The 25,570-nt window shown below is 40.2% G+C and overlaps 1 protein-coding gene and 2 long non-coding RNA genes across 6 annotated transcripts in view; 2 read left to right on the top strand and 1 right to left on the bottom strand.

The window, feature by feature from the left end:
• Nucleotides 1-7,496: 7,496 nt before the first annotated feature.
• Nucleotides 7,497-11,632, top strand: LOC144303135 (uncharacterized). The gene is made up of 2 exons (XR_013370127.1): nucleotides 7,497-7,855; nucleotides 10,380-11,632. It is a non-coding gene; the product is annotated as an uncharacterized LOC144303135 (long non-coding RNA).
• The window catches only part of LOC144303136 (uncharacterized), a 58,910-nt gene continuing 44,036 nt past the window's right edge, over nucleotides 10,697-25,570 (bottom strand). The window contains exons 2-4 of the long non-coding RNA XR_013370128.1: nucleotides 16,545-16,630; nucleotides 14,236-14,309; nucleotides 10,697-12,563 (exon numbers count right to left, since the gene is read on the bottom strand). This is a non-coding gene — a long non-coding RNA (uncharacterized LOC144303136). The remainder of the gene's footprint in view (nucleotides 12,564-14,235; nucleotides 14,310-16,544; nucleotides 16,631-25,570) is intronic.
• Nucleotides 19,247-25,570, top strand: part of TRIM69 (tripartite motif containing 69) — a 44,202-nt gene continuing 37,878 nt past the window's right edge. For 2 of the 4 annotated variants that reach the window (XM_077880923.1, XM_077880925.1), the window contains exon 1: nucleotides 19,247-19,470. In XM_077880923.1, coding sequence (XP_077737049.1) covers nucleotides 19,465-19,470 — 6 coding nt within the window. In that variant the 5' untranslated portion in view covers nucleotides 19,247-19,464. Of the gene's footprint in view, nucleotides 19,471-19,735; nucleotides 19,858-25,570 lie in introns of those variants that run through there. The other 2 variants (XM_077880922.1, XM_077880924.1) reach the window with 2 other exon arrangements.

Raw genomic sequence — 25,570 nt, forward strand, 5'->3', positions numbered from 1 at the left:
ATGTGGCCTCTCCTCTATACTTCGTTATAGTGTTTGTTTTGGCAGTCTCTGGGTCGTTTTCTTATTTGCACTGATTAAGTGTTATCTATAGTTGTTTCCGTGGGACGAGGTGAGCTTAAAGTCCTCCTACTTGGCCATCTTCCTTGGAACAATTGAAAATAGACTTTAAAAAAATATATTTATTATTTATTCTAGAGAGTGAGAGAGCAAGAGAGCACATGTGGGCACAGGGTGGAGGGGCAGAGGAAGAGGGAGAGCAAGTTTTAAGCAGACTCTTGCTGAGCACGGAACCCAAAGTGGGGCTTGATCTCATAACCCTGAGATCACAACCAGAGCTGAAACCAAGAGTCCGATGCTCAACCAACTGTACCATCCAGGCACCCCTTGAAAGTAGACTTAAAAAAATTATTTACATATGTTTATATGATTTTAATTTTTACTACTTTTATCATTTGAGTATAGTTCATTATTTAAAGAAAAAAGGTGTTTTTTTTTTTTAAAGGTGTTTATATGAACAGAAAGGAAAAAAAAATCTTGTTAGTTTCACCAGCCAGAGATATCAGTTACTAGTGTTCAATTTGGTATGGTTAGCTTTCCAGGAGATTTTTATTTTTTGTTTATTTTATTTTATTTTATTTTATTTTAATTTTTTAAAAGATCTTATTTATTTGACAGAGAGAGAGCATAAGTAGGAGGAAGGGCTGAGGGAGAGGGAGAAGCAGGCTTCCCCCTGAGCAGGGAGCCCAATGCAGGACTTGATCCCAGGACTCTGGGTTCGTGATTTGAGCTGAAGGCAGACACTTAACCAACTGAGCCACCCAGGCTTCCCTTTTAATTTTTTAAAAGACTTTACATTTAAGTAATCTCTACACCAAACATGGGTTCCAAACCCACAATCCTAAAATCAAGTTGCATGCTCCACCAACTAAGCCAGCCAGATGCCCCTGTTTTATTATTATTTTTAAATGGTCATTGTTGAAACTGAAGATGACACAAATAAATGGAAAGATATTCTAGGCTCATGGATTGTGAAAACAAATATTTGTTAAATTGTACACACTATCAAAAGCAACCTACAGATTTAATGTGATTTCTGTCAAAATACCAACAGCATTTTTCATAGAAGTAAAACAAATAGTCCTAAAATTTGTATGGAGCCACAAAAGACTCTGAATAGCCAAAGCAATCTTGAGAAAGAAGAATAAAATCACAATCTCAGATTTCAAGACACTACAAAGCTGTACTAGTCAAAACAGTATGGTACTGGCACAAAAATAGGAACATATTTCAATGGAACTGAATAGAGAGCCCAGAAATAAACCCACAATTATATTGTCTATTAATCTACAACAAATAAGGCAAGAGTATATAATGGGAAAATACAGTTTCTTTAACAAATTGTACTGGGAAAACTGGACGGCTACATGAAAAGAATGGAACAGGACCACTTTCTGACATCATACACACAAAAATAAACTCAGAATGGATTAAGGGCTAAATGTGAGACCTGAAACCATAAAAATCCGAGAAGAAAGCACTAGCAGTAATTTCTCTGACATCAGCCATAAGATCTTTCTAGATATGTCTCTTGAGGGAAGGGAAACAAAACCAAAAATGAACAATTTGGACTATATCAGAATAAAAAGCTTCTGCACAGCAAAGGAAACAAATGACAAAACTAGAAGACAACCTACTGAATGGGAGAAGATATTTGCAAATCACATATCTGATAAAAGCTTAAATCCAAAAAATATAAGGAACTCATTCAACTCAACACACACACACACACACACACACACACACACACCCAAGTAATTCAATTAAAAATGGGCAGAAGACACGAACAGACATTTTTCCAAAGAAGACGTACAGATGGTCAACAGATACATGAAAAGATGCTCAACAATGACTCATTGTCAGGGAAATGCAAATCAAAGCTACAATGAGATATCACCTTACACCTATCAGAATGGCTAAAATCAAAAATATAAGAAATAGTTTTGTTGGACAGGATATGGAGGAAAAGGAAGACTTATTCACTGTTGGTTGGAATGCAAACTGATAGCCACTGTGGAAAACAGTATGGAGTTAAAAATAGAATTATCATATGATCCAGTAATTCCACTACTGGGTATTTACCCAAAGAATACAAAAACACTAATTTGAAGGACTATATCCATCCCTACGTTTATTGCAGCATTATTTACAATAGCCAAATTATGGAAGCAGCCCAAGTATTCATAATAGATGAATGAACAAAGAAGAGGTGGTATATGCATACAGTAGAATATTACTTAGCCATAAAACAGAATGAAATCTTGCCATTTGAACAACATGGATGGATCTAGAGGGTATAATGCTAAGTGAAAGACGTCTGTCAGAGAAAGACAAATACCATATGATTTCACTCATATGTGGAATTTAAGAAACAAAACACATGAACAAAGAAAAAGAGACAAACCAAAAAACAGACTCTTAACCATAGAGAACAAACTGGTAGTTACCAGAAGGGAGGTAGGGGGGAAGATGAGTAAAACAGGTGAGGGGATTAAGAGTATACATGTGGTGATGAGCACTGATTAATGTATAGAATCGTTGAATCACTATATCATATACCTGAAACCAATATAACACTATATGCTAATTATAGCGGAATGTAAGAAGGAAGGAAGGAATGGAGGTAAACAGCATTGCACTGAGGGTATGTCTTCCCAAGCATTTTGGAAGTATTAGAAACGTATTATTTAGTTTAATATCCAGTTTTCTTTCTTTTTTTTTTAATATCCAGTTTTCAAAGTATATTTTGATAACGTCAAAAGAAATAAAACATAAGAAATGGTCATTGTTATTATTATAATGTTTTAAAAGTTTTCAAAATAATAACTGTTGTAGTTCACTTTTTTTTCACTATCTCTAATGAAAACATGGCATAAACAGAAACAATACAGGAACTGGCAAATGTTATCTTTTCTAGTTTTTGGTTACAATCACTCTCCCAATATCTTTGGGCTGTTGCTTTTTACTTTATTTCTTATACCCTAAGCCCTTTAAAAAAAAAAGACTTTATTTATTTATTCATGAGAGACAGAGAGAGAGAGAGAGAGAGAGGCACAGGCACAGGCAGAGGGAGAAGCAGGCCCCATGCAGGGAGCCAGATGTGGGACTTGATCCCGGGTCTCCAGGATCAGTCTCCAGGATCAGGCCCTGGGCTGAAGGCAGTGGTAAACTGCTGAGGCTGCCCATACCCTAAGCTCTTGAGGAAAAATTCAAAGTCTTTCCTTAATAAAATAAATATTTTGTCTGTGATGTAGTCATTAAAGTTTTAAGGGCAAAAACTAGCCTTCTCTCTCCTTGGACTATTGGCTTTTTCTTTTAATTTTCTTTTTTTTTTTTTTAATTTTTTATTTATTTACTTATGATAGTCACAGAGAGAGAGAGAGGCAGAGACACAGGCAGAGGGAGAAGCAGGCTCCATGCATCGGGAGCCTGATATGGGATTCGATCCCGGGTCTCCAGGATCGCGCCCTGGGCCAAAGGCAGGCGCCAAACCGCTGCGCCACCCAGGGATCCCTTAATTTTCTTTTTTCAATTCAGTGAAATTTAGTTTAATTTCCAACTTCTTCATAATTTTGGTTTCTAGCATTATCTATTATCAATTCATCACCATTTCAATTTCTAATTTTAGCCGTATGCCATTTTTAGACTCCTCTTTTTTTGTAAAGAGCAGTCTGTTCTTCTTCTATCATCATAAATCCCATGGAATCTCACTGAATATCAGAAACAGTTTTTAGAGGTTTCAATCTTCTCTTTTAACCTTAAAAAAATAGTGTCCTATCCGCCTCTTTACCATCCCTATGGAATATACAGGAGTTCTCAACTTACTGATTCCCCGTCTGAATGAACAGAACTTTTTCAGAGGTGTGATATGTATAGAGAATTCATAGTCCCTATTTTGATTGAATTTTCTTTTAATATCTCAGTTCTAGATCTTCTGTTTATAATCCATTTCTGACCTTTGGACAAATCTGTCTGTCCTAGGTCATGGTTTCAACTCATGCTATCAGGGGACTTTCTCACTCTGGTTCTTGGTAGATATGCTACCCTAGGCACATGCTGGTCCTTGATGGGTATCCATACAGTTATAGAAAGAAATGGTTCACAAATGGTATCTGATATGGTCTAATTAAGATTGATTTTAACTATAGTCTAATTAAGATTACTTAACAAAGACTCATTGCTTAGAAATAATTATCCATTGGCCTAAATCAATAAAACTTTTTTCTAATATTAAAATATACAATTGTTTGGAAGGGAGGGGGGAACTACTTGAAATAAAGCAGAAAACACCTTCACATTAATTGTTCCTCTCATACACTTTAAATTTGTACCTAATGCCTTTCTCCTCCTGGACATCAGAAAGAATACTGGGTATTCAGGGAGAAGTTTTTATTTCTCCAAATCGATTTCTGGAAAAAAATGTGTCACTTTTCAAATTCCTGCATAATCCTTGTCACAGATAATCTAAGGTGGTCTGGCTTGTTCATGGCTTCCTTATAAAACAGAACTGCCTCCCACAATCCAAACCACGTCCACTTTGTTTGCTAATGCTGGTTTCTCAAAAACTTTTATTTTTAAGATTTTATTTATTTATTCATGAGAGACACACAGAGAGAGGCAGAGACATAGGCAGAGGGAGAAGCAGGCTCCATGCGGACCCAATGCAGGACTCATCCCCAGGACCCGGGGATCATGACCTGAGCCAAAGGCAGACAGACGCTCAACCACTGAGCCACCCAGGTGCCCCTGCTCAATAACTTTTAAGGCATCATACAGACTTTTGGCAAGAAAATGACCTTCTTGTGGAGGTTCCTTGAGATCTCTACTGAGCATTAAATTGATTCCTTCCTTTAAAGGTTGAGTCTTCTCCAGAATAGAGAACCATATCTTCCTTCCCATAATCATCAAATTCTGTTTACCTCCTAACTGAGGATGTGGTCATTCTTTGGAAATACTTGAATTCATTCCTGGGGGAGGGCCACGGCAGGTCCCCATTCTTACTGATGCCCATGTTCTGGGACACAGCAAGGATGCAGCTTAGCAGACAAACACAGACAGCCCAGCTTGGCAGGAAATTGTCTCCTGGATTCTAGGCTTTTAGAAAACAATCAAAGACTAACCAATTTGGGTCCTAAATATCTGAGTAGTTTGACTGGAAACTTCATGCATTAAAAAAAATTCTGATACTTTGGAGAACAATAAAAAGGAAGGGAAACTTGGTTAGGAAAAAAACTTTGGTAAATAGAATTGAGAAAAAAAAGTTTAGCTATGTATCAAGCACTTACTATGATTAAAAAGTCTATGAAACAAAGAAGCTACTTCTATTTTTTAGCACACAGGCCTAACTGAAGACCACAGAAGTGTGAGGCTTCCCCACCCCCCTGGGCCACTTCCTCTTTACTGTTTTCTCTTAGAAAAAACAGAGAGTACTCTTGCTGCCCCAAAATGTCATAGCGCTGTTTGAAGGGGTTTTCTAGTCATCCTTACTGTTTGGAAGTGTGCATGCCATTTTCATCATCTGAAGAGTCAGGGAGCACATTAGGTTAAGCTCTTGCAGAAGCAGTCCATGAATCCAGAATTTGGATATATGTGGCTTATAAAGACAGGGCTTCCAGGAGAAACCAATAAGGGAGTGGGGAAATGAAGAAGAGAGAATGGGAAGAACAAGGGAACACCCCTCAACATTAGTTTTGCCTTGAAGCAAAGGAGCTGGGCTTTGGGACCTCACATCAGCCTATCTTTGGCTATAAGCTACAGAATGCATTGTGTGGGATGAAACATAAAATTCCAAGGTACTTCCAGCTCATTACAGTGCGGTAGGGTAGTCTGCAGGGCTGTGGTAATGTGTAGGTGCTAGTTGTTAACAGCAAAATGTGAAAAAAAGCTGGGTCATAGAACCCGGGTGGAGCTTCAGTTTGCTACTGAGAGTTTCCTGTTAACTTCCTCTGTGGGGCTCACAACACTTGAAGTACCAAACTTCTATTAAAAATTCAAAATTGGGCAGCTTGGTGGCTTAGCGGTTTAGCCCTGCCTTCAGCTCAGGGAGTGATCCTGGAGACCTGGGATCGAGTCTCACATCGGGCTCCCTGCATGGAGCCTGCTTCTCTCTCTGCCCCCCCCCCTCTCTGTGTGCGTGTCTCATGAATAAATAAATAAAATCTTTAAAAAATAGAAAGATTAAAAAAAAATAAAAGTTCAAAATTTCTAGGGGCTAGAATTAAAGTGTGAATGCCCATGAACTCAGACCTGAGTTTGGATCCTAATTCACAAAAGAAATTAGAAAAATCATTATTACTGGTTTGACTCTTTGTTACCATATCCATAAAATGGAACAATTATTCCTACATCATAAAGTTTATTCATTTATTCGAACGGTTGAGAAAGTTGCCTGCCCAGAGGATTCAGAAAGTGCTCAGCAATTACCTCAGCTCATTGTAATGTTAAAATCTCCCTCAGAATATCCCAATATCTTTTTAATAAAAAGAGCCTGCAAAATTTCCCTTGTTCAGGGAGACACACCTTTGGAAATGATTTCCCATGATCGCCTTGTTTGTACAAATAAAGTTGACTTTGTAAGGCAACTCCGTTTGGTGTAGTCCCTGTCTATAACTCATCAAGGAGCAGGCCTTTGTTTGGTTTGGTAACTAACAGTCCTGGCATAGTAAATAGTCAATACATAATCAAGAAATGAAGGCCACCTAGTGGCTCAGGGGTTGAGCCGCTGCCTTTGGCTCAGGTTCTGATCCAAGGGTCCAGGGATCGCGTCCCGCATCTGGCTCTCTGCAGGAAGTCTGCTTCTTTCTCTGCCTATGTCTCTGCCTCTCCGTGTCTCTCATGAATCAATAAATAAAATCTTTTAAGAATAACAAAATAATTGAAAAATAAAACACGTTTTTACATCTGATTGTAAAGACCAGATTATGAGCAGGTTTTTCATACACTGAATGAGAAAGAGAGAGAGGGAGGGAGAGAAAGAATGGGGGGGGCCCTGGGGCCCTGGCCCTCAGCCCCTAGTACCCCCAGTGACCACACATCATTGGAACAACCAAAAATAGCCCTGTTAATTTTCAAAACTTTTAGAGAGGCGATACTGCCTCATATTGAATGAGAACCACTTTTTCTTGAGAGTGGGGAGTAGATGATCTAAAGAACAACATTCTGGCGCCTCTCTCTTCTGAGGACGAAGCTAACCCTTTCCTAACCCGGTACACGGCGTTCCGCCCAGAGACTGATGACGCGGCCCGTGGCCTCGGGTTTTGATTGGGCAGGTGAGAAATGAAAATAGCGGATTAAAAGGAGGGGGAGCCCCAACGCCTTCCGCCGTCCTGTCGCTAGCCTGGGCCGAGACCCCTCGGAGACCGTGGCCGGGCTCCTGCCTGCGCGCCGCCGCGCCGGAGCGCGCTCGCGGTGAGTCCGCTCCGGGGCCGCGCCTCCCGGTCCTCGCTCCCGGCGGCGGGTAGCCGGGCGCCTGGGTTCGCGCCCCCGCGCTCGGCGCAGGCCGGCCGGGGAGCGGCGCGGAGGCTGAAGCGTGGCGCGCGGCGGGCAGCCGGCCCTCCAGGGCGTCCTGGCTGGATAGCTGCCGGCGCGGGACTGGGCTGGACCAGACAGAACCGCTAAGTCATCGCTGGGGTGCGTGGCTGGGTGGGCGGTGGCGGGCGCTTCCGTTCCGGGCTCCCCCGCCTCCACCTGAAGGTTCTCTCTCCCTGGGAACAGCGCGGAGGAGGAGGAGCGAGGGGTCACTGAAGGGCGGCGACCGGCCGGAGGCAGCTGTCCAGGGCCTAAGACAAGACTTGCCTCGGTGAGTGGGCGCGTCCGGCGGAGCGCTGGGCCGTCCTCGGGTGCCCTCCTCCCCATTTTCCTTTAGGGTCCCACATTTCCCCCACGGGTTCTAGGGCTTGTGTCTAAATCCAGATTGTGTCACACTGTTTTGTGTAACATTTCTATGGCAGCTTCTATGTTTGTTTTTGTAAAAGCTTTATTGAGGGACGTCTGGGTGGCTCAGAGGTTGGGCATCTGCCTTTGGCTCAGGGCATGGCACTAGGGTCCCGGATCAAGTCCCACATTCGGGCTCCCTGCATGGAGTCTGCTTCTCCCTTGCCTCTGTCTCTGCCATTTAAAATAATAATAATAAAAAAAAGGCTTTATTGAGATATAATTCACAAACCATACAATTCGTGTTCAACGTAACACCACTCAGTGGGTTTTAGTGTATTCACAGAGATGTGCAGACATCACTTCAATTTTAGGACATTTTCCTGATCCCAAAAGAAACCCTGTACCCATTAGCAGTCATTTCCTATTTCTCCTCAACACCCCAGGCCTAAGGAACCACTCACCTTTCTGTCTCTAAGGAGTTGCCTGTTCTTGACATTTTATATTAAAGGAATCAAACCGTTTATGGTCTTTGGTGATTGGCTTCTATGACTTTATATGATGTTTTCAAAGATCATCCATATTATAGCAAGTATCTGTCCTTTATTTTTTTATTTTACTGCTGAATAATACTTCATTCTATTGATATATCACATTTTGTTTATCCATTCATTATTCAGTAGGTACTCAGGTTGTTTCTACTTTTTGTGGTATTAAGAATGATATTGTTATCCACATTCTTTTTTTAAAGATTTTTATTTATTTATTTATTCATAGAGACAGAGAGAGAGAGAGAGAGAGAGAGGCAGAGACACAGGCAGAGGGAGAAGCGGGCATCATACAGAGAGCCTGACATGGGACTCGATCCAGGGTCTCCAGGATCACGCCCTGGGCTGCAGGCGGCGCTAAACCGCTGCACCACTGGGGCTGCCTGTTATTAACATTCTTGTACAAGTTTTCAGATTGGACAGAAGCTTTCAATTCTCTTGGAGTGGAGTTGCGGAGTCATATGGTAACTCTATGTTTAACCTTTTGAGGAACTGCCAGACTATTTTCCAAAGCTGCTGCACCATTTTACATTCCCACCAGCACTATATGAGAATCTCAAATTTTCTACATCCTCAACAACACTTGATATTTTCTATTTCTTAAATTATAGTCATTCTAGTGAGTGTGAAGTGGTATCTCATAATGGCTATAATATGCATTTCCCTAATGATGACTGAGGATGCATTGTTTTTTAAATTACAAAATTTAAATTTTTCTTTATTATTATTTTTAAAAGATTTTATTTATTCATGAGAGACACACACACACACAGAAAGAGAGAGAGAGAAAGAGAGGCAGAGACATAGAGGGAGAAGCAGGCTCCCTGCAGGGAGCCCGATGTGGACTCGATCCCAGGACCCGGGATCATGCCCTGAGCTGAAGGCAGATGCTCAACCAATGAGCCACCCAAGTGTCCCAACAAAATTATTTTTAGAAAGAATTTACATGCTGAGGTTTTGAGAACTTTAACCGTCTACATCACATGTCCAAAGTCACAGAGCCTAGACTCAAAACAAGCCTCTCTAAGGCAAATGCTTGAACTCCACCCCCTCTTTCCTAAAAGAGAATCTGTGATAAAACTCTTCAAGAAAATTTCTCTTGTTATCTCTGTTAGAAAGGGAACACTGCACAAGATGAATCTCTGCATGGACTAAATGGTTCATTTCTTATTTGCTATTAGAAACCCAAATGTGCAAATAACTTTTTGGTCTCTTAATTTTTCTTTGTAAAAAATAAGTGTTTCCAGGGCACCTGGGTGGCTTAGTCAGTTAAGTGTCTGACTTGATTTGATTGATCTGACTTGATTTCAGCTTAGGTTGTGAAAACAAGCCCCCAGTTGGGCTTTGTACTGGGTATAGAGTCTGCTTAAGATTCTCTCTCAACCTCTTCCTCTGCTCCTCCTTCTCTCTCTCTCTAAAAAAAAAAAACCAAAAAAAACCCAAAAAAAAACGTGTTTCCTTGACATCCTCACACTGGATCTTAGATGAAGTAGTGACACTTTCTTGGTATGCAGTACTTTTTTTTCTCTTTTTTTAAAGATGTATTCATCCACTGTTTTAGAGAGTCAAGCAGACTCCACATAGAGCTCAGAGCCCCATATGGGGCTTGAGACCATGACCCAGCCAAAACTAATAGCCAGACGCTCAATTGACTGCACCACCCAGATGCCCCAGCATGAAGTGATTTTGTGCTTTTCTTCATGTTAGTGTCCTTTGGACTTCTTCTTCCCACTGTCATCAGGACATGGAATGTGGAAAGACAAAAGCTTAAACTTTGTTTAAATGCATAATTATCCAAATATTTTGAGTACACATTTTTTTCCTCTAGATATCTATTCATTTTATACTACTATCAATTTTACGTTAGATATTACCAAAATTTACTTTTTCTCTTTTTTACAGTTAAAAATTCAGGTTGTGTAGTCTTAAAAGTGACATCCAGAAGCCTCATAAACCCACCTACGTAGGAACACAGCAGTTGTAGAGGTGGAGAGAGGAGCAACCAGAATTAGAGTTCAAATATACCTGACCAACAGCTGTGACACACTGGGGACTTTAACATTCACTGGGGACTGTAAACTTTGACACAGATCACTTAATTCTCTGAAGACTGGATCCAACAATCACGATGAATACAAGAATGTGCTATGGTAGCATGGTGAGTTCCAGACAAACCCGAGAATTCGGTACAGCTGGGGAAGGAGGCCCAAGTCCTGAGATGGTCTTAGAAGCAGAACTGATAGACCTCAGGGAAAGTGATGAAATAGTTGACCTCACCTGCGAATCGCTAGAACCTACAGTGATTGACCTAACTTGCCACGACTCTGTTGTGATTACTGAAGAAAGGAGGCGACGAGGGGGGAACACAAGGTCATTCCAAGGCCAAACTGGCAGCTCTGTAGTGAGCAGTGATAAGGAGGAGTTGATGAGAAACAGGGATGTATATGTGACGGACAGTACCTGCCATAATGCCCTGGAAGAAGAAGCTGTAAGTTGCACACTACCTGGTTATATCCAGTGCCGAATTTGTATGGATGGGTACTCGGAGATTGAACTAAGTAGGCGACACATTTACTCTACAGAATGTGGCCATATCTTCTGTAGTCGGTGCCTCTGCATGTCCCTTAAATATAATAAAAATTGCCCAGTTTGTTTGAAGAAAATCAACTGCTATCAGTACCACCGCATTTTTGTATGAGGTGTGTTGTGTTATTCAGGACAGAACCCTTGGGATGGAAACATGTCCTCATGCAGAAAATATGGATTCTTGCCATCCAATACACTGGACTCAAAAAGTCTGCTTTAAAAAATTGCTCTCTGGAGTATGTGAAAAACTCGTTCATTTCTCACACAATATGAAACTCTTTTTGATTCCCTTTGGTTTCACGCTTCAGGGCTGGGCTTTGGTACTCAATGTGCCACAGACTGGTGGTTGACCTCAAAGCAATTTTTCCTTTTTTTTTTCTTCATAGTATTCAATTTTTAACTGGCCACACATGGGCATTTTGGATCATGTAAACAAGGGCAACATCCTAGAGATGGTGAAGCAAGTGGATGGAAGGAACCTGGGAGACTAACAATTTTGTGAGTCAGCACCACCATACAAATTTGGACTTTTACTTGAGAGATAAATAAACTTTATTCTGTTAAAGCAACCCGATATGAGGTCTTCTTTAGAACAATGGAAACTGTATATTAATTAAGGGGCCAGGCAGTGTGCTGTCTCTGGGTTTCTCTGGATTTCCTGATTCCAGTGGAATGGAAGGAAGTCAGTTCCTTCTGACCACCTCTCCAACCAGCAGGGTACAGATCGGTACGTGGGCAGATACCATGTCCCCTGGGACTAGTATGAGGACTTGTGTAGGCACACTGAAATCTAGAATTGTGGTTCTGTGCTCTGCCAGGCCAGAGAAGAGATGCCATCACCCTGGCTTTACAGGTGTGCCTGCCTTCACCACACTGGGCAGCTAATCAACAAGTTGGCATGATTCTCTATGAACAAACACATCACTGTATCACCGTTCCAGCTGCTCCAGGGTCACAGGTCTTGAGAAGACCTCCTTGCCACTCATGCCACACCTTCAGCTAAACACATACTCTTTCTTTTTTTGCAGAGGATCATATAGCACTCACAGTTCAGCCTGCACTTTAGAACTAGAGAACTTCAGTGCCCTTTCCTTTTCTCTTAGAATTAAATAGTAAAGTTTGTTCCTTATTTCTAAGGCCATAGCAGTTCCTTTCTCCGAGGCCCTGTGTAGTATCTGTCCACACACTGCACCCTCTGAAATGTTCCAAACTCCAGGCTTTGGTTGCTTGACTTGGCACAGGATATGCAAGATAAATGTGGTATGCTCCCCTCTGTGGGTTCCTTTGTACATTCTTTTTTTTTTTTTTAATTTGTATTTATTTATGATAGTCACACACAGAGAGAGAGAGAGAGAGGCAGAGACATAGGCAGAGGGAGAAGCAGGCTCCATGCACCGGGAGCCGGACGTGGGATTCGATCCTGGGTCTCCTGGATCGCGCCCTGGGCCAAAGGCAGGCGCCAAACAGCTGCGCCACCCAGGGATCCCTCCTTTGTACATTCTAAGATGAAAAGGAGAAGAAAAAGAACATGAAAATGAAAAAAAGAACAATTTCTAAATATTATCTTCCTACATTTAAATAGATCATCTTATGCATCCCACTTTGGAGACAATTAAATGCTCTGTGACACAGCACAGTGTATCAGAAAACTGACTAATGATGGAAACATCTGAGGTGCCTCTTAAATACAGATTCTGCTTTTGCACATACTGTCTCTGTGATTAGGATAAAAAGCAGACTCTCCAGTTTGTCAGCAGCCCTCAACCCTCCCTATTGCAGTCTACTTAACCCACTACACACATCCCTTACCTGCAAAGCTCATACATTTGAGGGTTTTTTTTTTTTAAGATTTTATTTATTCACGAGAGACAGAGAGAGAGAGGACATTTGACTTTTTGACTCTGTTTTAGGGGAAAAAAATAGAAGTGATTCTGACTTTTTCAAAAAAATCAAGATTAGTTTTATAGACAGCAAGATGCACTGATTTCAAGTGTATAATTAGATGAATTTGAGCAAATATATATAGTCATAATGACCAACACCCCAATCAAAACATAGAACAGTTCCATCATTCCAGAAAGTTCCCTTATGCCCCTTTCTAGAAAATACCGACCCCCCACAAGCAACCACTATTCTGATTACTGTCCCCATACACATGCTTGGGAACACTAACTTTTATTACTTCATTGTCTAGCCCAGCTAGCTCATCGGGAAGGAAAATTTGATAGAGATTTAGATTTGGAGTATAAGTACTAGGCAGGGATCAAATGTTTTAGTGGCAGCACAATTAATACTACCTCTTTTAAGAATTGAAGCAAAAAATAAGAGAAAGACAAATACCATATGATTTCACTCATATGTGGAATTTAAAAGACAAAACGATGAACATATGGGAGAAAAAAGAGAGAGACAAACTAGGAAACAGACTCTTACTATAGAGATCAAACTGAGGGTTACCAGAGGGGAGGTGGGTGGGAGGATGGGTTTAATGGGTGATGGATTAAGGAGGGCACTTGTAGTGATGAGCATTGGGTGTTGTATATAAGTGATGAATCACTAAATTCTACACCTGAAATTGATATATTAATTAACTTAAATTTAAATAAGACTTTGAAGTAATCCCTGGGTGGCTCAGTGGTTGAGCATCTGCCTTTGGCTCAGGTAGTGATCCTGGGATCAACTCCCACACTGGGATTCCCACAGGGAACCTGCTTCTCCCTCTGCCTATGTCTTCGCCTCTCTCTGTGTCTTTCATAAATAAATAAATAAAATCTTTTTTAAAAAAATAAGAACTTGGGGATGCCTGGGTGGCTCAGTGGTTCAGTATCTGCCTTCAGCTCAGGGTGTGATCCTGGGGTCCTGGGATCAAGTCCCGCATCTGGCTCCCTGCTTGGAGCCTGCTTCTCCCTCTTCAGGCTCCCTGCATGGAGCCTGCTTCTCCCTCTGCCTATGTCTCTGCCTCTCTCTCTGTGTGTCTCTCATGAATAAATAAATAAAATCTTAAAAAAAAATAACTTGAAGAAAATAAAATGATACTTTAAAACAAAATGAAACAGAAAAAACCCCTAAAAGCCTTTTGTGGACAGGGGTACAATAACTATTAATAAATATTAATTTAATGCAAAAAAAAGGAGAATTGAAGCAAGAAAGTGTCAATAATAATAACACCTACCATTTATTAAGTAATAGTTATATTCCAGGCACAGTACTAGGTACTTCATACTCCTAGGCAGTCAAGGTATACACCTAGGCAAGAACAGGAAACCAACAGGATGTCAGAGCAGAAGTTGAAGTGAGTTGCCACAAAGCATATTGACATGAATAATTTGGCTGACTATTGTGCATGGCTGTGGGAAGAAGTGAAGTAAAGAAAAGAAGATTAAGGCCACATCATGAATAGGGAGCATTGTGTGCTGAGTTATAGAGCGTATTCTATAGGTGCTAAAGAGCCCTTAAAGGCTCTGGAGGAGAGCCCCCAGAGAAAGATTCTTAAGGATTCAGCATGATCTCAGTGAAGGTCAAAGATGCTGTTTGAAAGTTGAGGAAAAAATATGGAGGTGGAATTGAGAAGGGAAAATTCTGCTGTTGACTTTCCTCTCAAAATAGAAGTGAATTTAATGAAGTGTATAAGAAATAGGATGAAGTAACCTTGGTCTGGGAATTTGTTAGTCCACTAGTACTCTCCTGCCTTCAGATGTCTAACAGTTTCATTTTTATGCCAGCAGAGCTGTGCAAGCCCTCTAAACTGTGGCAGCTCCTAGGAGATGGTGTTTCTTCTGAAGCAGCAATGGCAGGACTCCAGGGGGACAGCTGTGGAAGCTGGATTTAGCTTCCAGTCCTTTTTAGAAAAGTAGAAGCTCATTTGACCGGAGTGGATACGGGATTAGGAGATGTAGACATTCAAATGAATTTACTTGAAGCCCGATCTAGCTTTAGACCAATTTAATCTGGCAATGTGCATTTATCATTTTCTGATGTTCACTGAGGTTACAGCAGAGAATGAAAGCCAAATTTCTTGAGCTGTAATATATCTGGATTTCATCAACCACAGATTTAAATTGAACTATTCAAGAAAGGGGTTAAGAGAGACAAGAGTAGAGAAGTCAGGCCCAAGTTTCAGCAAGGACTGGTCTTTTCTATTGTCTAGTCCAGAATGAATTTATCCGTACTGTAAATATTAACTACACCTTCCAGGAGAAACAAATTACTCTCCAAGAACCTAAAATTGTTACAAAGGATAAAATTTCTGTCCTTTCCTTAGCTATACCAATTAGGTCCCACTGACTTGATATTAAAATCTGTACTGGGATGATTGTCCCAGGGAGTTTTAATAAAATAGGTTTCAGTGACATTGTCAGCTCAGTGTCTGTCTCTAATTTTTTAATTTTTTTTTAAATTTACTTATGATAGTCACAGAGAGAGAGAGAGAGAGAGAGAGGCAGAGACACAGGCAGAGGGAGAAGCAGGCTCCATGCACCGGGAGCCTGATGTGGGATTCGATCCCGGGTCTCCAGGATCGCGCCCTGGGCCAAAGGCAGGCGCCAAACCGCTGCGCCACCCAGGGATCCCTCAGTGTCTGTCTCTAAAATAATAGTTTCCCTGCAGCAAGATCAGGGAACAACAGCACCCAACACCTGTACAAATGCACATGAACTCCCAGTGTTTCTTACCTACTGTCTTCCTTTGGCTTTCCTGACAGCCTCATGGATATCTAGAACTGGCAAAAGTCTCAAGGCAGCACAGGCCTTTTTTGTCTGTAGGTTCTGGTATCCTAGCCCTATCCAGTACTCCCTGAATGGGTTCGGGTCTCAGGCTAGTAAGCAAAGTTGAGCCCTACGGTCTATTCACAGTTAGGGACAGCCGGCTTTTCTGCCAGACTTATTTATAAACCATTTTAGACATTTGTTAATACACAGTATTTTAGAAGTTAAACATGTAGTTTTCTTCTTCCATTTCCAGTTTCATAGCTGCATTTCACAGTATTAAGCAGGTGGGCTTCTGATTTTAAGACAATCTTTTTCTGTTTCACTATCCAGGGGTCTATTTACAGACAGCTCTAACATCCTAACCCTCACTATATGGGAGACATTACTCAGGTTAGCATTTGATATGGGACCTTCCCTGACCCCCTTAGCTGTCACCAGGCAAAAAGATCCTATAGGGCATATTCTGTTTACCTTCTGTAGTGGCACATAGAAGGCATTTGGTCCCAGGTGTGGCTCTGCCAGTATCACTGACCCTGTAAAAGTACAGCAGAGGGGCTGCCTGGTGTGACAAGATAGAGGAAGTAGCTACTCACACTAGTTGGCTTCTCTGCTGAAAAAAGAGCCTTTAGAGAATGAACTTCTCTCTGCCTTTCCTCTGAACAAGCCCAAGCCACAGAGAAAACAGCTGTTCTAGTCTCCAACCAGAAGAGAGAAGGTGCAGTGCATTGCTAGGCATAGGCCATTCATTAGTTCACTCATTCATCTGCTCATTTACCTGGTATTTATTAAATTTCATAGAGTGGTAGGACTGTGTAGTCAAAAAGATGTATAAGACAGGCCTTTCCTCCAAGATGTTCACAGCTAGTGGAGAAGAAATGTGAAATGTGAAAAATAGTTGTAGTACAATGTAATACAATGAAAGAAATAATGCAGTGTAATAAAAGCTACAGTAGAAATATCTGCCAGGTCCTCGCTGAAGCACAAAAGAGGAAATAACTGTAACTTCCTTGGAGACTAGAAGATGGAAAATTGAACTTTTGGGTTATATTCAGCTCTGTTGGAGTTCTTGAAGATTAATACCTACGTATATCTCTTGTTATATTTCTTCTCCTTCTCTGAAGGAGAAGATTCGTAAACAATCTGCTATACCAGTGTCAGCTCATTATGTGCCAGGTGCTGCTAAGTCCGTTACATACAGCATCTCATTTAATCCTCACCACAATCCTATGAGGTAAATATTGTCATCTATATTTTGCATATGTTAAGACTGAGGCTTGGAAAAAGAAAAGTAAATTTATGACTTTGTTTTTGGGTTTTTTTCCCCCCTACAAATAGCATGGTAAAATCTAGTAGTGTAGTTTCTTAGATATCACCGTCCACTGCTTACCCCCAACTTTGTTTTTAAACAGTTAAATAAAAAGTGGAAGTGTCCCTTTATGAAATCTGGGACCTCATGCTATATAGGTTTTGGCATCACAAACTTTAGAGGTGGAAGGGAGTCTTAGGAAATCACATTTTATAGGAGGAACTGATTCTCAGAGGAGTTACATATTTTATTTTTAATTTTTTATTTATTTATGATAGTCACAGAGAGAGAGAGAGGCAGAGACATAGGCAGAGGGAGAAGCAGGCTCCATGCACCAGGAGCCCGACGTGGGATTCGATCCCGGGTCTCCAGGATAGCACCCTGGGCCAAAGGCAGGCGCCAAACCGCTGCACCACCCAGGGATCCCTTTTTTTTTTTTTTTTTTTTTAATTTTTTATGAGTTACATATTTTAGCCAACATTATTCAGTGTTCTGGGTTCTTCAGTGGGAGAGAAGTCTTCTGTCTTCTAAGAAGGCCAGTATTTTTGCCCCAGGGCTACAGACTCTATCTAGGATTTAGTACAATCATCTTTATTGAATGCTGTTAAACATTTCAGCCAAGCAGCAGCTGAGTGGCTCAGTTCATGATCTTAGGATTCTGGGATCAAGCCCCATGTCAGGGAACTTGCGACTCCCTCTCCCTCTGCCCCTCTCCCCTTTTTGTGCTGTTTCTCTCAAATAAATAAAGAAAAAAAATATATATATATAGATTTTATTTATTTATTGAGACAGAGAGAGAGAGAGAGAGTCAGAGACACAGGCAGAGGGAGAAGCAGGCTCCATGTAGGTAGCCGATGTGGGACTCGATCCCGGGACTCCAGGATCACACCCCGGGCTGCAGGCAGCGCTAAACTGCTGTGCCATCGGGGCTGCCCAAAGAAAATATTTAAAAAAATTTCAGCCAACAACATAAATTTTCAAGATGAAACAAAATTATTATTTTTTTAAACTTAGGAACATAGTTCCTAGCTGATCATCAAAATTTCATAGCCATTTGTTTGATAAGGAGTTTTATCCAACAAATGACATGTACTGTTAAGGTGAGCAAGTTACAGCACTACTCAGTAGCTGTTCACAATTTAGTGAAGGGATAGACATGAAATCTAACAAAATAATTATGTACAGGTATGCAGAAAAATCTAGGGTGCTACAGAAATGTATAAAGCACTGATTCTCAACTGGGAGTGAGTCCTACTCCCATACACCTAGCAGATATTTGGCAATGTCTGGAGACATTTGACTATCATAACAAGAGGGGGCGGTGTGCTACTAGCATCTAGTGAGCAGAAGCCAGAGACATGGCTAAACATCCTAAAATTCACAGGACAGTCCCCACAACAAAAACTAGCTAGCTCAAAATGTCAACAGGGCTGAAGTTGAGAAACTCTGATATAGAGCCAGCAAAATATTTTCTACAAAGGATGGGGGAGGGGAGTAAAGCTTGGTGGGGCTGGTTATGGAAGAGTTTACTAAAGAAATAATGATTGGGGGAGGGGGACAACATGTGCAAAGCTACAGACCCTGACATATTTGGGCAATCCTAAACACCAGAGGAATAGTTGTGGGCATTAAGACTGGACAGTGAGGCATTTAGTAGGAGCTAGATATTCTATAAAATCTTTTGCATTAGAGGAATTACTGTAAGAAAATCTGGTTCCATGATGGCTGTTTATATGTGGGTCACTCAGCACAGTCTAAGGACAGATCTCTGTGAACTAAAACTGCTCAAAAAAGAAATGAAGCTTTCCTCATCTTGCTTCCTTAGGGCCTAGGGTTTTCCAGGCATTTGTTTCGTTCTCAGAAATAGAGTCAGGGCTATTCAAATGGAACATGAGATCTGAGAGGTGGAATAGCTCTCTATTAAAGCCATTGAGGTGGCATCTCAATGCTGGGATCATAAGCAGAGATAAGTGATTATTTCTCATGCATTAGGCTTACAGGCAGATGCTTATTTGCTCTTTCCTAGAGAATCTCAGTTCAGAATTGGGGATATATCAATCTCAGGATTAGACCCACCTTGAATCTAAATGAGTTGCCTTTCCCCTCCCCCACAAAAAAGGGTGGGTGGGTAGGCCATTCCAATTAGGGTTTCTCTTTCTCTTAAGCTAATGATGATCAAAACTGACAAACTGCCACGGAATCCTCCAGACCTCTCTCTGGCCTTGCCCTATCTCCTCAGCTCCTGAACTTTTCTTCCTTCCGTCATGGTCTTAGCCCATTCTTAGCAAACTACCAGGTCCCGGACTCCTGGTCTGCAGCTATCCTGAGCCTGTTGTGCTAGGATTCAAGTGCCTGCATCTGCTCCCTAGTGGCCTGATGACAGAGCTTAATGGAGGTGAGCGACCCTTCTCTAACTCACCTGATTTTCTAGGCATAGTGTGGGAAACTGGGTCGCAGAAGGGGGTATGGATTTCAGAGCATGAAAGGAAATTTAGGGAAATATTTGTGGCAGCTTACAGCTGCTATACTTTCTTAGGGTATTGGAATAACTAAGGATTTATTTATTTATTTTAAAGATTTATTTATTTTAGTGGGGGGGGCAAGGAGGGACAGAGGGAGTGAGAATTTCAAGCAGACTCCCTGCTGGGCACAGAGCTGGACATGGGGCTAGATCCCACAATGCTGAGATCACGACCTGAGTGGAAATCAAGAGCTGGCTGCTTAACTGAGTCACCTAGATGTCCCTGGAATAACTGAGAATTTAGATAAGAGAGTTTGGTAGGTAAGTAGTGATGCCCACCGTAAACTTTTGAGAAAAATCAAACTAAATGCTATATAAAAATGTACTTTCTTTATTAACTAATCACTTTAATTATTTTTTATATTCTAAAGATTGTTTTGTTGTTTCAGTATGCATGGATCTGTTTCATCCTTTTCACATTTTAATTCTAGTATAGTTAACATACAGTGTTATATTAGTTTAAGTGTATAATATGGTGATTCAACAATCCTATATGTTACTCAGTGCTCATCAAGATAAGTGAACTCTCAATCTACCTTCACCTATTTTTTTAAAGATTTTATTTATTTATTTATGAGGGACACACAGAGAGAGGCAGAGACACAGCAGCAGGAGAAGCAGGCTCCCTGCAGGGAGCCGGATGTGGGACTCAATCCCAGGACCCCAGGATCATGACCTGAGCCAAAGGCAGATGCTCAACCATTGAGCCACCCAGCTGCCCCCTCTTCACATATTTCACCCATCTTAATCACTTTATTTTAGGTTGAAAAAATTTATTATGTATAACTGTTTGCCAGTTATACCATAACATTTGATATTTTATATTTATAGTAGAGCTCATACTCACAGGAATTAAACATTTTTTGGTCTTCCAGTTACTTATTTTTATCTTTAGTTGCATCTTTCAAAATTGACTGAAGAACTAATCATTTTTTTTCACTACAGTGAAGTCTGGGGTTATTTATACCTGTTAGAATTCTAAAAAGTTATACAAAGTTATAAATTCTAAAAAAGTTATAAATTCTTTTTTTTTTTTTAAGTTATAAATTCTAAAAAGTTAGAACTGGCATTAGCTAAGATATACTTTTTTTTTTTAAAGATTTTATTTATTTATTCGCGAGAGACACACAGAGAGAGACAGCGACATAGGCAGGGAGCCCGATGTGGGACTAGATCCTGAGACTCCAGGATCACGCCCTGGGCAGAAGGCAGGTGCTAAACCACTGAGCCACCCAGGGATCCCGCTAAGATATACTTTTTAAAAAATTTTAATTCCAGTATAGTTAACATACAGTGTTATTATATTAGTTTCAGGTACACAATATAGTGATATGATAATTCTACACATTATTTAGTGCTCACCATAGTAAGTGTACAATCAATCCTCTTTGCCTATTGCACCCATCCACCCACCTACCACTCCTGCAGTAACCACCAATTCATTCTCTATAGTTGTTTATTTTGTCTTTTTTTTCTTCATTTGTTTTGTTTCTTAAATTCCACATATGAGTGAAATCATATGGTATTTTTCTTTCTGTCTTATTTTGCTTAGCATTATACTCTAGAGCCATCCATGTTGTTGCAAATGGCAAGATTTCATTCTTTTTTTTTTTAAGATTTTATTTATTTATTCATGAGAGACACAGAGAGAGAGAGAGAGAGAGAGGCAGAGACACAGGCAGAGGGAGAAGCAGGCTCCATGTGGGGAGCACAACATGGGACTCGATCCCCGGTCCCCAGGACCACACCCTCGGGCTGCCTGATTTCATTCCTTTTTATGGCTGAGTAATATTCTGTTGTGTGTATATACCACCTCTTCCTTATCCATTCATCTATCGATGGATACTTGGGCTGTTTCCATAATTTGGCTATTGTAAATAATGCTGCAAAAAACATAGGGGTGGGGCAGCCCAGGTGGTTCAGCGGTTTAGCGCCACCTTTGGCCCAGGATGTGATCCTGGAGACCCGGGATTGAGTCCCATGTCAGGCTCCCTGCATGGAGCCTGCTTCTCCCTCTGCCTGTGTCTGCCTCTCTCTCTTTCTGTGTCTCTCATAAATAAATAAATAAATAAATAAATAAATAAATAAATAAATAAATAAATTCTTAAAAAAAAAACACAGGGGTGCATGTATCCCTTCAAATTAGTGTTTTTGTATTCTTTGGGTAAATACCCAGTAATGAAATTACTGGATCATATGGTAGTTCTATGTTTAATTTTTTGAGGAACCTCCATAGTTTTCCACAGTGGCTCCACCAGTTTGCATTCCTATCAATAGTGCACAAGGGTTCCCTTTTCTCCACATCCTCAATAACACTTGTTGTTTCTTGCATTTTTGGTATTAGTCATTTTGACAGGTGTATGGTGGTACCTCATTGTGGCTTTAATTTACATTTCCCTGATGATGAGTGATGTTCAGCATCTTTTCCTATATCTGTCAGCCATCTGTATGTCTTTTTTGGAGAAATGTCTGTTCATGTCTTCTGCCCATTTTTAACTGGATTATTTGTTTTTGTTATACAATTATATGAGTTATATATGTTCTTTTTATATTTTGGATACTAGTCCTTTATCTGATAAGTCATTTGTAAATATCTTCTCCCCTTCAGTAGGTTGTGTTTTAGTTTTGTTGAGTAGTTAAACATTTTTAATCGAATTCCCTTAAGATTTCTTCAAAGCTAAAACAAAGAAAGTTATATTTGTCTGAACTAAGTGTTTTCTTGATAGACATCAAAAGAAAAGCATTTTTCTGCATGTTTCTAATGACTTCATAGCTCTACTCCATCCTTGCCTTTTTTTTCTGCTTTATGAGAATATGCAAGGTAAGTGGAAGGAAGTGGATGTGCTTTTGTAAAAAGTGATTGCTGGGATGCCTTGGTGGCTCAGTGGTTGAGCATCTGCCTTCGGCTCACATAATCATGAGTCCTGGGATCGAGTCCCACATCAGGCTCCTTGCAGGGAACCTGCTTCTCCCTCTGCCTATGTCTCTGCCTCTCTGTGTGTCTCTCATGAATAAATAAAATCTTAAAAAGAAGTGAATGCTGCCAGCCAGTTACTTTCTAAGGATGAATTCCTATCCTTGACTTGAATTTCTCTCCTTCTGTCTTAAGGTTAGACATTCCCTAAGGAGTTGGAGTTGGCAGTAGGTATGATTTCCTAAGATTTCCAGATAGAAAAATTTCAGAATCTCCCTTGTTTTCCAATTTTCAGAATCTCCTATTCTTCCCTCTAGCGTAGTGGGAAATTGTTCCAGCAATTTTGCCTCACAAGTTTGATCCATTTTATAAATTCAACTGCACAAAACATTGATTGGACCTCTGCTGACTCAATGATTAGGAAAATGGGCTTTTGGGTTAGATAACCAGTTCAAATCCAGGCTCTACCACTTCATTACTGTGGGATCCTGGCAAGTTATTTAACCTCTCTAAGCTTCAATCTCCTTAAAAATGGTTGAATAATATCTATGTCATAAGGCTTTTAAGAGGATTACATGAAATAATGCACTTAAAGCATTTTGCACAGTAAATGGTCAATATTAGTTAATACGATTAATGTTTTGTATAAGAATCCATATTCTTGAAAGTCAGGGTAATTGGAAAAACTTCAACTGGCAAGATAAATTTACAATCAAATAACAAAAACTCATATAATATCGACAATAACATTAAATATATATTTTTATATACAAAGTGTACGAGTCAGTGGTTTTTCACAACTACAAAGTTATGCCATCATCACTACTATCTAATTCTAGAGCATTTTCATCACCACACACACAAAAAATTCCATACCCATTAGCAATTGCTCTTCATTCCCCCTTTTCCCCAGTCCTGGAAACTACTACTCTACTTTAAATATATTTTAGGGACACCTGGGTGGCTCAGCGGTTGAGTGTCTGCCTTCGGCTCATGGTGTGATTCTGGGGTCTGGGGATGGAGTCCCCACATCAGGCTCCCTGCAAGAAGCCTGCTTCTCCCTCTGCCTGTCTCTGCCCCCCAACCCCCATCTCTCATGAATAAATAAATAAAATCTTTAAAAAAATAAAAAATAAATGTAATTTAAAAACACATTGAATAAAATTCCTAAATATCATCCATTTCCATGGCTAGGAGTAACAACTGGCTCTGGCAGGCAACTTTTCTCTTAAATCACCAATTGGCCAGGTTCTCCCACAAGTTTTATCTTATTCAGAATGCACCTAATTTTAAAGCTTTCCAGACAGATTGATGGGTTTAAAATGCGATGTTTTTTGTACTTGCATATTTCCAGAGGGGCATATTTTTCTGAGTTTGGTCTTCTAAGCACATTGAAAGGGTGGAGAATAATTAGATTTTTTTTCTCTTTGAATTGCCCACTTAGCCTAATGCAAAAAAATTAAAGAATCTTAAGAAAATTTTTTGTTATCTATTGGTTAATGAAACTAAAATGAATCATTAATATATGAAAGGATGGTAAATTAAAAATTTTCACTGTACAACAGAACCATGGGAGATAAGACTAGAAATAGGAGTTTGCAAAACATTGTAGAGAATTCTGAAATATAGGGCCTTTTTAATTAAAAAACAAAACCAAAACCCACACAACTTATTTTGTTAGGCTATGGAAAGCAAAAGAAGATTTCCGAGGCAGAGAAATGTTAGCAATTATTATTTCTACTATTACTGACTACACTTTGTAACTGACTAGATGATGGGAAAGGAAAAAGAGAACACCCAAAGATAACTCATATTTCAAAACTGGGATATGGGTGGTATAATAAATAGAAATAGGAAGTCAAGCGAAGGAACTGACTTAGGGAGAAAGATGAATTATGTTTCAGGTTTGTTGAGTTTCAAGGACCCAGTTGTGAGCTCAGAGATGTGAGCTTAGAGATACAGATTTGGGAGTCACCTCATAGAGGTTGTACACAAAGTTGGAAATGAATGGCTTACTTGGGAAGAAGAGTATGGAGCTAGAAGAGAGCTGAAGATAGACAATGGTGATTGTTTACACTTAAGAAAGTGAAAAGAGGAAAAGAAACCAACCAAAGCAGAGGAGTGTCAGAGACAGGAGAACTAGAACAGTATAATATCACAAAAGCCAAAGGAGAAACTCAGTAAGTCAAGAAGGATGAAGATTGAGAGTAAGCCATTAAATGAGTGTTTAGCAAACTCCATGACAAGATTCCAGAAAAGTTATTAAAGTGTGCCGAGGTAGAAGGTCTGTTACAAGAGCAGAGATTCAGACAAGTTATCGTAAGAGGTAACCACACTTACCATGAGGATAAAAATGCATTCCTTCAACTTATTTGTTGAACCCCCTACTATGGCTAGGAATTGTGCTAGGCATAGGAATCCAGGAAGAGTCATAGGACAGTGCTGTGGTTAATGTAACATACCCACTTTCCACATTTTTTTCTCTATATAATTCTTGTCTTTACCAATTAACTGACTCCATCCTACATTTCTGCATTTCTTCTGTCTTATATTTAAAATTTCACTCCTAGATTCTGTTTCCTTTATGATTCTTCATGTCATGACCTTTCATGTTCCAAAGTCTACCTCATGGCTATCTATTTGATTTGCTTCATCTGTCAGTTTTCTGATTCTATTTCCAAAGTTAAATTCGCAAGAGGTTCTAGTTTGCCCAGATCATTTTTTTTGCATTAGGTCACACCTTGGGTTGTTAAACAGCCTATGGAATGAGTCAGAAGCCCACCTATATTTTATTCACCTGTGGCCTGAGACAGAATGGGAAGGCCACATGATGAATGCAGTCTTCCCTTTTTTTTTTTTTAAAAAAAAAGAAAGGTCTGTTTATTTATTTTGAGAGAGACAGAAAGCACAAACATGAGCACAAGCAGGAAGAGCAGAGAGAGGAGAGAGAATCTGAGGCAGACTCCGTACTGACCAGAGAGCTCAATCTCACTATACTGAGATCACAACCTGAACTGAAAGCAAGAGTCAGATGCTTAATTGACTGTGCTACCCAAGCAC

Source organism: Canis aureus, chromosome 32 (genome assembly GCF_053574225.1).
Source record: "Canis aureus isolate CA01 chromosome 32, VMU_Caureus_v.1.0, whole genome shotgun sequence".
Classification (NCBI taxonomy): Eukaryota; Metazoa; Chordata; class Mammalia; order Carnivora; family Canidae; genus Canis; species Canis aureus.